Genomic DNA, 15,038 nt, shown 5'->3' with positions numbered 1-15,038 from the left:
CTGGGCTGACCTTTGGTTGCTGGCTAGGGAAGAGAGGAAACCATGAAGCTCTCCTGCCCACTCAATGCCCTGGGCACCCTGCCACCCCCCCCCCCCCCAGGAACCATCCTCTGGGCACACACCCTCTGTCTTCACCTACCTTCTTTTAGCCTTTCTCTTCCCTTTCTCTTCGCTCCACCATGTGTGAGTGTGTGTATATTGTGTGTGAGAGTGTATGTCTGTGTGAGTGTGAGCAAGGAGGCTCTCAGAGGAGGGACAGTGAGAGAAGAAGCCCCCTTTATGGGTTCTTTCCAATCAAGGATGAAGCCAGTTTCTTCCATTGTGGGGACAACACCAGGCTAAGGCCAAAATGTACGTGCATGTACGTCTACATGTGTGTGTTTCACGGGCATGGGTGGACACGTGTGTGCTTGTAGAGGTCAATGCCTCCTACTCTGCCTTGTCCTATGACCTATGCCCTCCTCTCGTGCGAGGGGTGACTTCTATGTCAGCTTCTTCCAGCTCAGACTGGAGCCACTCCGCCCCTCTCTGATACAGGGCCAAAGTGTCACTTTCAAAGGGAAAAAGGACTTTTTTGAGGGTTGTGTTAATTATTGTAATCAATTGAATTAACTAAAACCTACCATTCAGTGAAGAGGCAAGGCATGTGCGTGCACACACACACACACACGCAATGAAAGTTACACACAGACAAGTGTACACAGAGGGCAAGCCAAGATACAGAGAGATGGGGTACACTCTTGGGCACACCTGTGGTTCTTGAAGGTGGTTATCTGGCCTGCCTCCTCTTCCTCACCAAGATGCTACGGTGGATGGAGCAAAGGGGCTTATCTCAAGAGAATCTTTCTCTAAAGTTTCCCAAAGGGGGTTGTGGGCCAGGGCCTCTGAGATGGGGCATGCCAGTACAAATGACTTGACACAGCTGTTTAAAAGGGAACCTGCGGCCTGACTCTGTCACAAAACATTACAAATATTACGGGAAGATTTTTTAATGGGTCCTCCTTCGTTGGGAGGCCCATCCAATTTTTTTCTCTAGGGCTAGTCCACCCCACCACCCCCTTGGTGGCCCTGGGCGTATGTGGAGGGAAGTTAAATTCCCAGACCTGGCATTAGATGGGAGTGGGGTCTCAGATGCTGGCATAGGGAGGGCTGTGGGTGTGAAGGGGACAGCATGCCCCTCACTTATTCTCCGGGCCTCTCTCAAATACACAGTTTTGAATGGTTTGGCCAAGGAGTGTTTCTGGACGCTCCTCCCTCCCTCCCTCCATTCCCTTCTTTGTGTGTCCCCTCTCCCCCCCCAATTTAGTCCTATTAATCCCATAGTATGTTGGGGGATAAAGTGTGGGAATGGTCCTTAGCACTGAAGCAGAGAGGACAGAGGCTGGCAGGCATGGGGTGGAGAGGCAGAGCCTGGGAGGAGGCTGGGGCTGAGGCTGGCGCGGGGCACAGGGCTGAGGCTGGTTGGAGCTGGGATGTGAAGTTGCAGCTGAGCTCAGCATGGACTAAAGGGAGGTTGTTGGAGGTTGGATTGGCAGGGCATCTCTTTCAGCCTTGATGGGATTCTGAGAAGCCTATTTTTGGAGTCCAAGGCAGATGTTCTCCCCCATGGAGAGAAGGTTTGGTGTCTGCTCTCCCCTCAGAGGGGCGGGACAGGCCCCGCCCCCTGCTCCCCTCAGCTGAGCAGAGTCGTACATCACCAAGGGGCCGGGGCTCCCTAGATGTATTACCCTAATACGTCGCTATAGCAACCCCACTCTAATCCTGCATTATTCTAATGTGGTCCCTCTCCCCACTGTGATGTATAGCTTGGGTCTCAGAGCTGCAAGGCCCGTTCTCTGAGTCTGCTCCAAGTGCCCCAGGGATGGGTGGGTCGGAGGCTGGCTTAGCTTCCTTGGGTCCTGTCTTGCTTCTCCTTACCCTGTGCACGGGATCCTTTGTGAGGCTGGGGTGTGGAGGTGGGGTCTGATCCAATGGCCCACACACCCGCCTGCCCAGAAAGGGGAAGCGGCAGGCCATGTGTCCTAGCCCTGGCACACGAGCGCCTGACGCACCGACCCACGCCAGCCTGCCTGGCCTGGGGACCTGCGGCCTTGGGGTTGGGGGCCAGGGCAGGACAATGGCTGCATTCCGGCTGTCAGCCACAGGCCCCCATTGTTCCTGTGGACACTGCCTGCTTGAGGGCCTCCATTCTGGCCCTCACCCTGCGTAGGGTGTAGGATGCTCCCTGGACCACTCCCCCGGGTACCATAGAGGGGTGATTCATGGGGTGGCCAGGGCATAGCAAGCCTCAGCTGTGCCCAAATTCTGGGGGGCGGTAGGGGGAAGCGACTGAGGATTGTTTGTGTCAGGGGAGGTGGGGGGTGGAATAGCCAGAGGACTCAGGGCTGTGGACACCAACCACGTCATCCCTACCCCTCCTCATGTGTGGGCCGGTCAGAGAGGCCCCATTGTCAGAGGGTGGAAGGGAAGCAAGAATTGAGAGGGGCCACCTCAGAGCTGGGACCACCCTTCACACTGCACTAGTGGGGAAATTGAGGTTCAGAGAACAGCAGAGACTTGCTCAAGGCCACACAGCTAGGTGGTGACAAGTTTGGGTCCAGAAAATTCCCCATGTATCTCTGGTGCTCAAATGCTGCTGCCATGTCTCGTAGGAAAACTGAGTCCCACTGGTGATTTTCACCCTTGGCAGAAGTTATGTTCATAAGCTCCTTCCTCTTCCCCACTTCCTTTGAAATCTCTCTAGCTTAGGTCCAGCAGCTGGCATCCCTGGAATGAGAACTTAGAGCTGGGGGAGTCCTAGGGCCATGCAGAGGCCATACTGACTACATCTTCTGTAGGGCCCTGAAGAAATGAGTGGGGCACGGAGGCTCCCAGTGCTCCAACACACACGTTTCATAGCTGCAGCAGTAGAATGCATTGTTTCCTCCCAAATGATGACCTCGCTTGGGCTCTCACATGCTACCCTACATGACTGAGAGGTGGGAAGGGAAGAGGCGAATCCAGGAATGTTTAAAGGACAGGAGACTGGTTTTATTTATCTCTGTGTTCCCACTGCTCAACATACGGCTTGATTGTTAAGTTGGCTGATGGATGAGTGGATGGATGGTGGATGGTTGGATAGATGGATGGATGGGTGGTTGAAGAGCGGTTGAGGGTTGCATGGATGAATAGATGAGTGGATGGGTGGGTAGATTGGTGAATGAATGGTTGCACGGATGGGTGGGTGGGTTGATGAATGGATAGGCCCATGGAACGATAGACGGATAAATGAGGGCATACCTATTTCATATATGGAGGTCCAGGGATTCCAAATGACCCAACTTGGGTCATAGTAAGGTACATGGGCCCCACATTTGAGGCTGGGATGCCCTGAGGTGTGGTTTGGTGGTCAATCTCTGGGCAGAGTTGCAGTCAACCAGGAGTTGGGACCTGAAGGAATCTGTAGTCAAACAAGTCTTAAGGTAGGTGGCTCCACAAGGTCTAGGGGCCTTGACCCTGAGTTGAATCTTCTATGCTGGAGTCAAAGTGGAGGGGTGGGAGAGCACTGGTAAAAGAGTCCCGAGCAGGGCAGGAAGAGGCATGAAGGTTCAGGAAGGGGGAATGAGTAGGGTCTGAGGGCATTGGGGCTGAGTGGCTTTGCCTCCTTGGGATCAGGCCCCGAACCAGGAGCCCCTGAGGAAAACCCTCACTCATTTTTCATAACCCAACTTAATGGTACCACCCTCTCTGAGGCCTTCCCTGATCCTCTGGGTGCTGTCTCCCCAGAACCCAGCATAGAGCCTAAGTACCTAGAAGGGGCTCAGTGCACGTTGTTGGGGCATGGGGTTGCCACAAAGAGGCAGAAGTGGGGAATAGGTTGGGAGACTGCACCTGCTACGAATTTTCTGGGTCATTTTGGGTGAGTCCCTCAACAGCCTGGGGGCTCCCTCTCCTCGTCTGTAGACTGGCGATGGAGAGCTTGAATTTTTCTTTCCAGAATGGTTTTGAAAATGAAGAGAAATAATTCTGGGTGGGGGGGAAGCCCTATGCATTATTTTTCTGCACTGCTTCAGCCCAGCAATAATATAATAACTATATCATACATACGAAATTAATTTTATAGCTAACGTTTAATGTGCACTTAGAATATGCCAGGCTCTCTTCTAAGTGATAATGTACCTCATCTCTCACCTAATCCTCACAGCAATGCTACCAGGCAGGTACTATCATTAGCTCCTTTTGCTAGATGAGGAAACTGAGGTATAGCAAGTGTAAGCATCTTGCGCAAGGGCGCACAGGGAGTAGGTGAGGCAGCCAGGACGAAAGCCTGAGCAGACACCAGGGCCTGCATTCTTAGTCACTGCGTGTGGCTGCTCAGTACACAGTGCTCTGAATGGACGCATCAGGAGGGCTTCTTGACCTTGGTGATCCCAGGCAGCTCTTCCAACTTCCTCCAGCCTCACGGGATTCACCTGATTGCCGAGTGGCGGAGAGGGAGGCGGATCCTAGCCGATTAGCTCCAACACCCTTGGTCCCCATTTCTCTCTCTGGCCCAGTCCTGAATTCTGGAACCCCCTGGGCTTTGGGCACATACCCCAAGCACTGGACACTGCTGTTCACCCCAGCAGGGAATGTAAAAATAACACGGATCCGGGGGTCAGATCAAATGAGTTTTATCCCAGGTTCTATCATTAACCAGTCGTGCCATTGTGGGCAGGTCACTAAAAGTCTCTGGGCACCAGTTTCCTTATCTGCAAAATAGGAATAGCTAATGTGAGATAATGAAAATAAAGCACAAAGGAAGTGCTGGATAAGTATTATGTCAGAGCGCCTCAGGCAGAGCGGGGTCAGGAGTAAAAGTTCATTACACTGTGGTTTTCTTCCTCATTCACTTGTTTTCGTACAATGTCCTGCTCGGGCCCCACAATAAAACAGCTTTCCTTCATTCATCACCTACTTATGCTAAGCGCTCTATGTACATCATCCCACTTAATTCTTGAAATAGCTCTATGATGTAGGAACTGCCATTGTCTCTGTATCAGGAAACTGAGGCACAGAAAGTGTAAGTAGCTGACCTAAAGTCACACAGCTAATAAGAGGTAGAGCCAGAATTTATACCCAGGACTGTCTGGTCTCATGGCCCCTGCACTTCACCATTCTGCTCTCTGCCTCCTTGGAGACATGGAGCGCTTCCTCAAGGACTTTGATGACGATAGGAGAAGGCAGGTGACCCTCAGTGGCTGGAGGGGGCCTCCCCAGAGGGTCAGATCTGTCCGTGAGCTGCTTGGGTCAGCTCTAGTGGCTTCTGCGTCGGGGGAGTGCTCTCTCCTCCCCAGACCGGCCAGCCCCAGGGAAAGGCCAAGGAGTGAGACAATTTCCCACCCTAAGCAAGGAGAGCAGTAGCAGCGCAGGGTCCAGGTCTGCTCCTGTTCAGAGCTGAATAATCTGGAGCCTTTGAAGAAGGATTTCTGAAAAGCCATCAGGAGTGAATCATTGACTTAGGGAGGCGATGAATCAACGGGGAGTTCATAAAACGGCAAATGAATCGGGTGTGAGAACGACAGAGCCACTGCTATTCCCCAGAACCCTCCAGGGACAGAGAACCGAGAGAAAAGAAATAAAAATAACACGGGGCCTTAGGCCTGCTACAAACCCGAGTCAGCCCCTCTTTGCATGTGGAAAGACAGAGGGGACAGAGGGGTGAGACCCACTGGTGGGTGGAACCGGGCCAGAGGGAGCCTCCCCAGGCACACTTGGCTCCCTGGGTCTGGGCTGCAGGTGCAATTAGCAAACGCCTTTTCCCCTTCTTTTCAGAAGCCCTCACAAGAAAGAACACTGATTTTGACGAACACCCAAAATAATGTGAGATCAGGCACCATGCATTATGCATGAGGTCTGATTTAACATGAACATTATTTCTTGTGTACGAGACCATATGCCTCTGTGCTGTCTCTGCAGCCTAATAATACCCAGACCCACCCTGGTCAGGCTCAGCCAGAGACACGTCCACTGTGTGTGTGTCGGGGGGTGGGGGGTGGTGCTGAAACAGCCCTTCTGGTAGTTAGCTCATCTGAGGGGAACCCTTTCAGATGCCCTGGAGGTGGGTGGGAGGTGGGTTGTGCTCCTGGAGAAACACCAGGGAGCTGGGGGTGGGTGTAACTGTGTGAAAGTGCCAGTGTGTGTGCGTGTGTGTGTGACATCAGGAGCCCGTGACTAGGTGATGCTGGGTTCATCGGGCGATGATGTGGGGACATGTGCGTAGCTGAGGGTTTACTGCACAAGAAACGGGTAGATCTAATTGCTGTGTGTGTTTGTATATATACACGCATATGTACGTGTGGGGGTGTGTGTTTAAAAAATAACATCACACATACATACAAACACACAGCCTAACTTTAATTATCTGAAGGGAGCAGGAGAGATCTGGGAGGAGCTGAGAACAATGATGGGCAGGGATGTGTTTGGAAAGCAGCTTGTGGGGTAAGTGATTGGAAATCCTGAGAGAAAGGGACCCTGTCGAATGCTGCAAAGGATGCTTGTGCATGTTAAATCAGACATTACAGTGCCAGGGACCCGGCGACTCTGGAGAGCTCAGTGCCAAAGACCACAGCGCTGGCATCGGACAGCCAAACAGTGGTATGGGTGTGACCATGAGTGAGTTAGCGTGTGTGTGAGTGAGCAAGCTGGTGAGAGCGTGCACTGGGGTTTTAGCTGGCTGAGAGGAGGAGTGATGCAGATGAGTGTGAGTGGGAGAGAGACAGAGCAGGTAGCTGTGTTGGCGAATTTCCGAGAATGGCTGCAGGAATGGGTGGGGTGGTAGATGGAGAAGGAAGGGTCACGGGCAAGCCTGTGTGTGTGGGAGGCAGGATTGCTTCCTTGAAGGTGACGGTAGCCTCTCCTCTACCTGGCATCCCCCACAGAGTAGCCAACTTGAAGGTAATTTTTTAGGGGGACACTCAGCTGTGAGGTGGCCCTGGTGGCTGCTCCCATGTCCCAGCTCAGGGACCAATAGAGGGCAGTCCTCCCACACGGAGGCCTCAGAGGCGATAAGAGGAACTCTGAGCGGCTGGCCAAACACTAATTTTGGGTCTTTGAATATGCCAGGCAGGGACAAGACTGATGGCTCCTCTGGCTTTGGTCACTAAGCAGGAGGCCCCAGGTGAATCCTCTTCCCTGAGCTTAGGGGGAGCAGCTGGGCCAGACACCAACCTCCTCTTTCTCCTCTCCCTGCTCAGGTGGGTCTCCTTACTGGAGCTCAAGCCCTGCTGGGGAGCCTGGGCCCTGCGTGCGTCATTAAGGGCTTGACCATCTCACATGCAGCCCAGAGCCTTCCAGAGGAGACTGGATCCTAAACAGCTCTAAGTGGGCAGCTGTGGTTGTGGGTCAGCTAGCCCTGTGGATGCCCCGATGAGGCCGGCATCAAGGGATGATGGCACAGGACCTAAGCCACGCAACATACAAGCTAGTGCAACTTCCTGGGGAAGGAGTTGCATGAGAACCTCAGTGTCCTTGAGCTTCAGGGCAGGGCACCTTCTGGGTTTGCCTTAATGACTGCAGGTGACCACAATGGCCAACTTCCTTCTTCCTGTCTTGGCCAAACCTCCTCCCCCCCGACCCTCCACTGTGCCAGCAAATGTTCTTCCAGCTCAAAGCATCAGCAGTATAGCATGGACTTCCTTTCCCCGCTCCTATCTCTGGGAGCAGCTACAGATTTGCAGGCACGGTGGCACACATGCAGATTCATACATCACTTCACAGAGGTGCACGTGGGGAAAGTGGAGCTCTAACAGAATCTGTGGCTGTGTGATCATAGGAAATTATTTTGTTCAAATGAGAAGGGGAGGGAGATGGAATCAGAAAACCCCAGATCTGTGAGGGGAAAGCTTGGGCTTCCCCGGAGGTCGACGCTAGGGCCATCTGCTGCTCTTGAGTGAAAGAAAGTCCGGAGGCTCTCGAGGGTGAGCAGGTATATATCCACATACACATGGGGTGGAGAAACCGCGGTCAAGTTCACAGCTGACTGTGTCTTTCCTAAACTGTATTCTATCCAGGGAGTAAGACTCCGGGCAAATATTTCTCTCCCTGTGGCTTCTCCTTACACGTTCAAATGTGCTGCAGCTCCTACCATCAGCCCAGGATGGGAACTGGGGGGAGGAGCCCTGGGGCCTTCTGCGACCAAAGGGTTGGTCACTGGGTAGCTGTCCCAGGCTGGTGTCTCATTAAGCAAATCCTTGCAAAGTGGAAGATTTTCTTCTGTCCCTTTTCCACTTTTTTTTTTTTCATTTTTTTGTTTTACGCCTCAGCTGCTGCTGGTTCTTGGGAGGCAACATTGTTTTGTTGTTTTTGAGTTGACTTGCTTAGATAATAAATCCACCCTCTTGTACAGGATTAAGCAATTAGGAAATCAATCAATCAATTGATGTCAGCTGCAGGCAGAGGCCAGCGAAAGGCTCGAGTCTTCCCAGCCACCCTTTCCAACCTCCAAACCTGCGGAGGCCCCGGGTGGCGGCGCAGGCGGCAGGGAGCACCGAGCTTCATCTGCTTCCATTGCAGGGCCCCGAGGCTGGGATGAATCCAGGAATGGAGACATAACAAGGGAGTGTGGGGGAGTGCGGGACTGCTTCGAAGTTCTGTACTTAGTGGAGGAGGAAACGGGAGCCCGAGGTAGGGTGGCCAGGGGCTCCTGGCCACACTGTCACCTGGCCAGCCTCTTTGAGAGAAGTTCCTGGCCTCCTCTTTGAGAAGCATGAGAGAGGCTCACTGGCCTGCCAGTATGGGGAATGGCTGGGACACGGGTGCCAATTATAGGGCTAATCGCCCACTAGGCTGGACTAGTGAGTAGGAGGGAAGGAGCGGTGAGTGAGCCTCTGAAAACTCTGGCGGGTTTTGTACCTGTGGAAGTAGTTCCCCCTGAGATCGAGGGGCAGAGCCCAGAAAGTCACTGGGAACTGTCAGCACGGCAGGGTCATCCTGAGGCTGCAGCCTGGCCAGGGACAGCCAACTGGGGAGTCTGGGGACACCTCTCTGGGTGCCCAAGACACTGTCGGCTAGAGTCAAGGCCTCTCACGGGCCTGCACTTGGGCAGCTTCCCTGGCTGGAGAAGGCCACACGTACACCCTCACGAGGGACACAACTTTCGCCCTAGGCAAGTGACTAGGCCTTCAAGCTCTGTCTCCGTGAAGAGGAAGAGAAACCTCATGTGACTTCTCCTGAGAAGGGACAAGCACTGCATCTACAGAGGAAACAGGAGGAGCTGTTTTATTCATATTTTTAGGAAGAGTTGTTTTAAAGGAAAAAGAAGTTCCTGACTGGGACACAGGGAACCTTAGGCTTTGGCTCTGGAGCTCAGATCTGCCTCCCCCATCCTGCTTCTGGAGCGGGGGGATGCTGCTGTCGAAGGCTTGAGAAGGGGATGTCTGAGAACGTCTGTGTCCTCTCCAGGTCATGATTGCACAGCCGTGGAATCCTCACACAGGCATATGCATCACTCCCTGGGGCGGAGGGAGGGTGTCCTTTGGGTACTCATCCCTGGAGAGGAGATGCCCGGGCTTTCACAGCTGGGCCCTACTCTTCCCCAAGAGAAGTTGGGGCACAGTGGTTTGTCTGCAGAGAAGTAGTAGGGCTAGCTTTGCCCAAACAGACAGGCAGGGCTTTCCCCCCAGGCCCACTCAACTCCCGCAGGACCACTGTCTAAGCTGTGTGAACGCCCAGTGGATCCACGCAGGTTTGGGTACCGTTGGTTTGCGGGTAGAGAGCCAGCTGGAGTGGGCTGGTGGGCCTGATTCAGTTTCCAGTGGCCCCAGAACCTGGAACGATGGAGTTGGCCTGGACCCCACACATGGAGTACAAAGTGAAACTAAAGTCAGGAGCTGTGGTGCCGGGCGGGGGATACAAAGATGCCAGGCTGGCGGTCCAGGTTGAAGCAGGCTCCTTTCTTGGCCGTGAAGAGGAGTCGAATTGTGCCTGAGGAATGGCTGACTCAATTCGGTGAGGGTGTCCTAGGCCCTGGTCTGGTCTCAGGATAGTCTGTTTATGGGAGGGGACAAGAGGCGGCTTCATCTTGCCTAAACTCACTCACCTGAGGCAGGGGCCCAACTGTTGCCCAAGTAACCAGTGGTCCTGATACTGGCCAGCAAGAAGGTCTGTGTGGTCACCTTCCTCCAGGACAGTGAGGCCAGAACTTTAAGGGGATAAGCGAGGGCATCCCGTCACTTCACCCCCAAACCAACCCAGCCCTGGTAGTAAAGAGGACAGGACACGGCCCTGGGGTACATGTTTATGTGAGTAATAAAATATTTACTATAACATAAATATAAAGGGAACTTCCCAGTCTACATTTTTTTTGCAATAAAGATACAAAGAGAATGCATCAAAACATTGTTCCAAAAAATAATAAAAATAACAAAATTTAAATTCAAACTGTAACAAACAGAACAAGAAATGGAGAAGGGGGAAGCTCCAAACACATCCGGAAAATAAATAGAGATGGGTCAGAAATCTGGAAATCATATTAAAATATCTTTTTCGGATTAGTCGGTGTACAAAATCCTTTAGGATCGGGAGGGAGGGCAACCCGGAAAACCAAAAATAAAAGCCAAGCACAAAATGTTTCTTCTCCCCGCCGGTGTGTACATATCTCACATATTTACATGGTTCCCACCTCACCCCAAATTTGGGGAATTTCTCTCCAGGCCTCCCCCCAGCATCCCGCATCCCAGGGGGCTGGAAAGGGAGCAGACGGAAGCCGCGGGGATTTAGGCAGAAGGTTCTCAGGGAACGGCTTATTTCTACAGCTGGTTAAAAAATATCTCCAACTTTTTCAAGTTTCGTTTGTTTGTGGCCAGGGGGTCAGGGCCCCGCGGGGAGCGGGGGCCCTGTTGTGCGGTGGTCAGTCTGCGGTGGGGCACAAGCCCCGTCCCATCGGGGTGTGTGTGGGAGCGCAGACCCCTCCGGTGTGGCCGGGAACCGAGCTGGAGCTCGGATAAAACGAAACGAAAAATGAACACTTGAAATTTTTTTTGTTAGTTTTTGTTTTTTTGTTTTGCTTTTTTTGGGGTAGGGTAGGGGAAGGTAAAGGGAAAAAATAAATTAGGCTAGATTAAAGCTTTGGCTATTTCCTGCTTTATACACAGACGCGGCTCTCGCGGCCTCCCCTCCGGGGCCCCGATAAATACAGTATACAGCGATTTAAATTAAGGGCGCGGGCGGAGTTAGAAGGACCCCAGGAACCGAGAGGCTCCATGAATAAATAAAAATCGTAAAAAACCAAACCCGGAGGAAGGGTAAGGGGGATGGGGCACATCCTTATGGGAGAGAAGAGGCGTGGAGCGAATAAAGTGACAGTCCCCCGCCCTCGACCCGCAGGCTCGGGAGTCCGCGCCGGGGAGAGGGATGGGGAACCCTCCCCCCTCTCCTCCTCTCTCCCGGGAAATCCCTAACCCCGTACCGCGTTACCTGTCGCTGTGGGGAGGCCGCTGCCGGGATCCGGCCCCGAACAGCCCGGGGGGCAGGGGCGGGGGTCGTCGAGGGAAGGAGGGCAGGGAGCAGGCGGCGGGCAGGACGCCCGGGGTGAGTTGGCGCGGTCCAGATCTTCGCTCCTCTCTCCTGGGGCTCGGGCGACGCAGCCTATCGGCCGTCTTCGCCGCTCGCCGGAGAGGGTCGTCCGGGTGTTTGGTTTTGTTCGAAAGTTTCGGGGCTTTTTGTAAAATCCAAAGCAACCGAACAAAAAAGAGTTCAGGCCGCGCGGCACCTCGCCGCGCGCCGGCAGGAGCCCGGCCCGCGGGGTCACTGCACCGAGCCGGGCAGTGTGTGGTGGTGGTGGTGGTGCAGCGCGGCCGGTGGCGGCGGCGGGGGCGCCGAGGGCGGGGATGCACCGCCCCCGCCCGGCCCCAGCTCGCCGGGTGCGTAAACGTCGTCCATGGGCGGGTGGCCGGCTCCGGCCGCCGGGGTCATGCGCTTCTCCTTCTGCCGCCGGTTGCAGAACCAGACGCGCACCACCTCCTTCTCCAGCTGCAGGCTGTCGGCCAGGCCCGTGATCTCGTGCGCCGAGGGCTTGGGGCACTTGAGAAAGTGGCTCTCGAGCGCGCCTTTGACTCCCACCTCGATGGACGTGCGCTTCTTGCGCTTGCGGCCCTGTGCTGCGATCTTGTCCAGGTTGGTGGGGCTGCCGCTGGACGAGTCGGTCTCCTCCAGCCACTTGTTGAGCAGCGGCTTGAGCTTGCACATGTTCTTGAAGCTTAGCTGCAGGGCCTCGAAGCGGCAGATGGTGGTCTGCGAGAACACGTTACCGTACAGCGTGCCCAGCGCCAGCCCCACGTCGGCCTGCGTGAAGCCCAGCTTGATGCGCCGCTGCTTGAACTGCTTGGCGAACTGCTCCAGGTCGTCCGAGCTGGGTGCGTCCTCGTCCGAGTGCTCGCCCACCGACGAGCCACCGCCGCCCGCGCCCGGGTGCAGGTGCGCCGCCGCCGCGTGCAAGCCGCCCGCGTGTGCATGTCCGTGTGCGTGTCCGTGGGCGCCCAGGTGCGGCGGAGGCGACGGCTCCAGCTGCGCCTCGTGGCCGTCCTCGTGCAGCGCGTGGTGCAGGCCCGGCCCCGCGCCGCCGCCGCCCGCCGCCAGCATCCCGGCCAGGCCGCCGCCGCCGCCCCCCGGGTAGGCCGCCTGCGCGTACAGCCCGAGCGGTTGGGGCTGGTGGCCTCCGCCGGCCCCCGGCGACGGCGACATGGCCGGGCCCAAGTGGTGCGCCGTGCCGCCCTGCGCCCATGCCGCGCCCGCGTGGGCCGCCCCCTGGTGCACCAGGCGCGCGTGGAAACCGCCGCCGCCGCCGCCGTCGTCGGCTCGGCCAGTGCCGCCGCCGCCCGCCTTGCCGTGTTCCAGGTGCGGGCCGCCGGCCCAGTCGCCGCCTCCGCCTCCTCCCGTGGGTAGCCACTGGGGGTGCGCTAGGCCCACGGGGTGGCCCGCGCCCGCGCCCAGCCACTCGTGGTGCATCAGCTTCTGCACTTCGCGGTACGCGGCCCCCGCGTGCAGCCGCTCGGCCGCCGCCGCCGCCGCTGCTGCCGCCGCGGCGTCCGGGTGCATAAGCGGCCCCGTGCCCCCAGCTCCGCCGCCGGGGCCCCGCGGCAGGTACTGCGCCGTGGTGGCCATGCCGCCCCGCGCCCCGCGCCGCCGCCGCCGCCGCTCCGCTCCGTCTGCGGGCCCAGCCGCCGCGCTCCACCGGCTTAAAGCCGGGACCCGCTCAGCGCTCCGGAGCCCCACCCCACCCGCCGCCCATTGGCTGCCCGCGGAGCCGCCTCCCGCCCCCCGGCCCCGGCCCCCGCCCCCCGCGTCCGCCTGCCGCCAGCCGGGGCCGCCCAGAGCTCGCCATTGGGCCTCGCTCCCGGGGTCCCGCGCGCCGGCCGTGCTGATTGGCCGCTGGGGCTTCATTCACGGCCCCCCTGCCGTCCGCGTACACACTCACGCCCCGGGGGCGCGGCCGCCACGTGGGGAGTGGCGCGGGGGTGGCACTGGGACCGCACCCCCTCTCGTCCTGGCTGCGTGGGCCCAGCTTTCCCCCCTCGCTGGAGACTCCGAGCCCGGCGGGTCCCACACTCCACGCGAGCTGAATTCCCGCCCGTCTTTGGCAGGGGCGGCCGGAGGCGGCGGCGAGGATGGCGGGCTCCGGGAGGCGCTCGGGCTCCGAGAAGCCGCTCAGCCCCGCGCTCCTCCCTCCGCAGTGCCGCTGCAGGCGGGCCGGGATTCCGCGGGTCTCGGGAGGCTGCGAGCGAGCGGCGGCGCGGGTCCCCAGCTCGGTTCCAGAGCGGCTGCTCGCCTGGGCCGCCTCGCCTCCCGCAGCTTCCAGCGGGCACGGAGCTCTCCTCCGCGCGCCTCTCCGGCCCGTCTCGTTTTCCCCCTCCTTCCGCTAGACCCAGTGCCGCAACTCCGCCGACCTCCGCGGCCCTGAGAGCGCGTCGGCCGCGGGCAGAGTCAGACCCGCTTCACGCCTCGCGCAGGCTCCCCTTCTCCCGGGCACCGCGGCGCAGGTGAGTACCGCGCGGGCGGCTCGGGGCGGCACGGCCGGCGGCAGTGATGCTGCGGGAGTCGGGAGCTCCTGTAAAGAGGCCGCGTTCCGGGGGTTCCAGAGTGAGAGAACCTTGAGGTGGAGGCGGCTGGGGGTGGGGGGGTGGGGGGGGGGAAACGCCACCGACGGGGTGGTGGACTCACTGGGTCGGCAGGTATCTGTCCCAGGCCGCCGCTGCCTTCTCGCTCCTTCACCTCTCTGCCTGAAGGGCCCATTGGCCGGGGTCATGGCGGGGTCACGCCCCAGAGACAGTTGCTCTAGGTGAGGAGTGGCCTGGACTTGAGGAAGTGCTGTTGGCACTTTAGAAGTCCAGGGTGCAGGCCGGGAGCTGTCCAGCCTCGCCTGGGGTCCTGCACTGGCGTTTAATCCGACTCGCCTGGGGCTACCGAAAAGGGAATTGAGATTGAGGAGGCCTTGTTGGAAAGGTGAGGCGTGCAATTCGGGTATCTTCTCACCCCATTTCTTTGAGGACTCCCTGAAGGATTCTGAGTGGACTGGAACCCCAGTAGCAGCTCTCCTGTGCCTTTGACCCACACTGGGCTGGAAGCTGAGCAGAGCTAGGTGTAGTCTCCACTCTTCCCCACACTGGGGCTTGGCTCCCCGGGAGCCATCCAGCTGCCAGCCCACCTCTTTTCTCCCCATGATCTTGCCTCTCATGGATTCATGGATTCCGGGGCCCTGGGGTCCCAGATCACAGGACTGAGCTGGGGACCCAGCTAGAGCCCTACTGGGCAAGTTGAGATTGTGGAACACAGCCTTCACAGTGTGTGAACAACGGTGATGGGGACTTGGGTGACAGCTGCAGTGGGGTGATCCCACCGGTGGCTGGGGCAGAGTCGACAGTGACAAGGGTCATCCCGGGCACAGACTGTGCTCATCCAGGCCCTGAACATCCTAGGAGGAGGCTCTGGCTAGCCCCTAGGGGATGGAGTAGGACAGGGTCTGGTCCTTGTCTGGCCACTGGCCACTGTCTTGAGCAGGCTCCTGAGGTACCACCCTTGCTTCA

General features: G+C 57.5%; 1 protein-coding gene and 1 long non-coding RNA gene across 5 annotated transcripts in view; one reads left to right on the top strand and one right to left on the bottom strand.

Moving 5' to 3' along the window:
- Positions 1-10,242: 10,242 nt before the first annotated feature.
- Positions 10,243-13,170, bottom strand: POU3F1 (POU class 3 homeobox 1). The gene has a single exon (XM_023633141.2). It carries the CDS (start codon positions 13,117-13,119, stop codon positions 11,764-11,766), a length of 1,356 nt encoding a protein of 451 aa, XP_023488909.1. The 5' UTR covers positions 13,120-13,170; the 3' UTR covers positions 10,243-11,763.
- Positions 13,171-13,456: 286 nt separating this feature from the next.
- Positions 13,457-15,038, top strand: part of LOC138923186 (uncharacterized) — a 175,843-nt gene continuing 174,261 nt past the window's right edge. Inside the window, exon 1 of one of the 4 annotated variants that reach the window (XR_011436455.1) lies at positions 13,457-13,994. This is a non-coding gene — a long non-coding RNA (uncharacterized lncRNA). The remainder of the gene's footprint in view (positions 13,995-15,038) is intronic. The other 3 variants (XR_011436453.1, XR_011436452.1, XR_011436454.1) reach the window with 3 other exon arrangements.

The sequence above is a fragment of the Equus caballus genome, chromosome 2 (genome assembly GCF_041296265.1).
Source record: "Equus caballus isolate H_3958 breed thoroughbred chromosome 2, TB-T2T, whole genome shotgun sequence".
NCBI classification, from domain to species: domain Eukaryota; kingdom Metazoa; phylum Chordata; class Mammalia; order Perissodactyla; family Equidae; genus Equus; species Equus caballus.
The sequence above is the reverse complement of the archived record's forward strand: the minus strand, read 5'-3'. Positions and strand labels throughout refer to the sequence as shown.

Bases quoted from the DNA above. Each gene is read 5' to 3' on its own strand.
- POU3F1 (XM_023633141.2), bottom strand. From the start codon at position 13,119: ATGGCCACCACGGCGCAGTACCTGCCGCGGGGCCCCGGCGGCGGAGCT.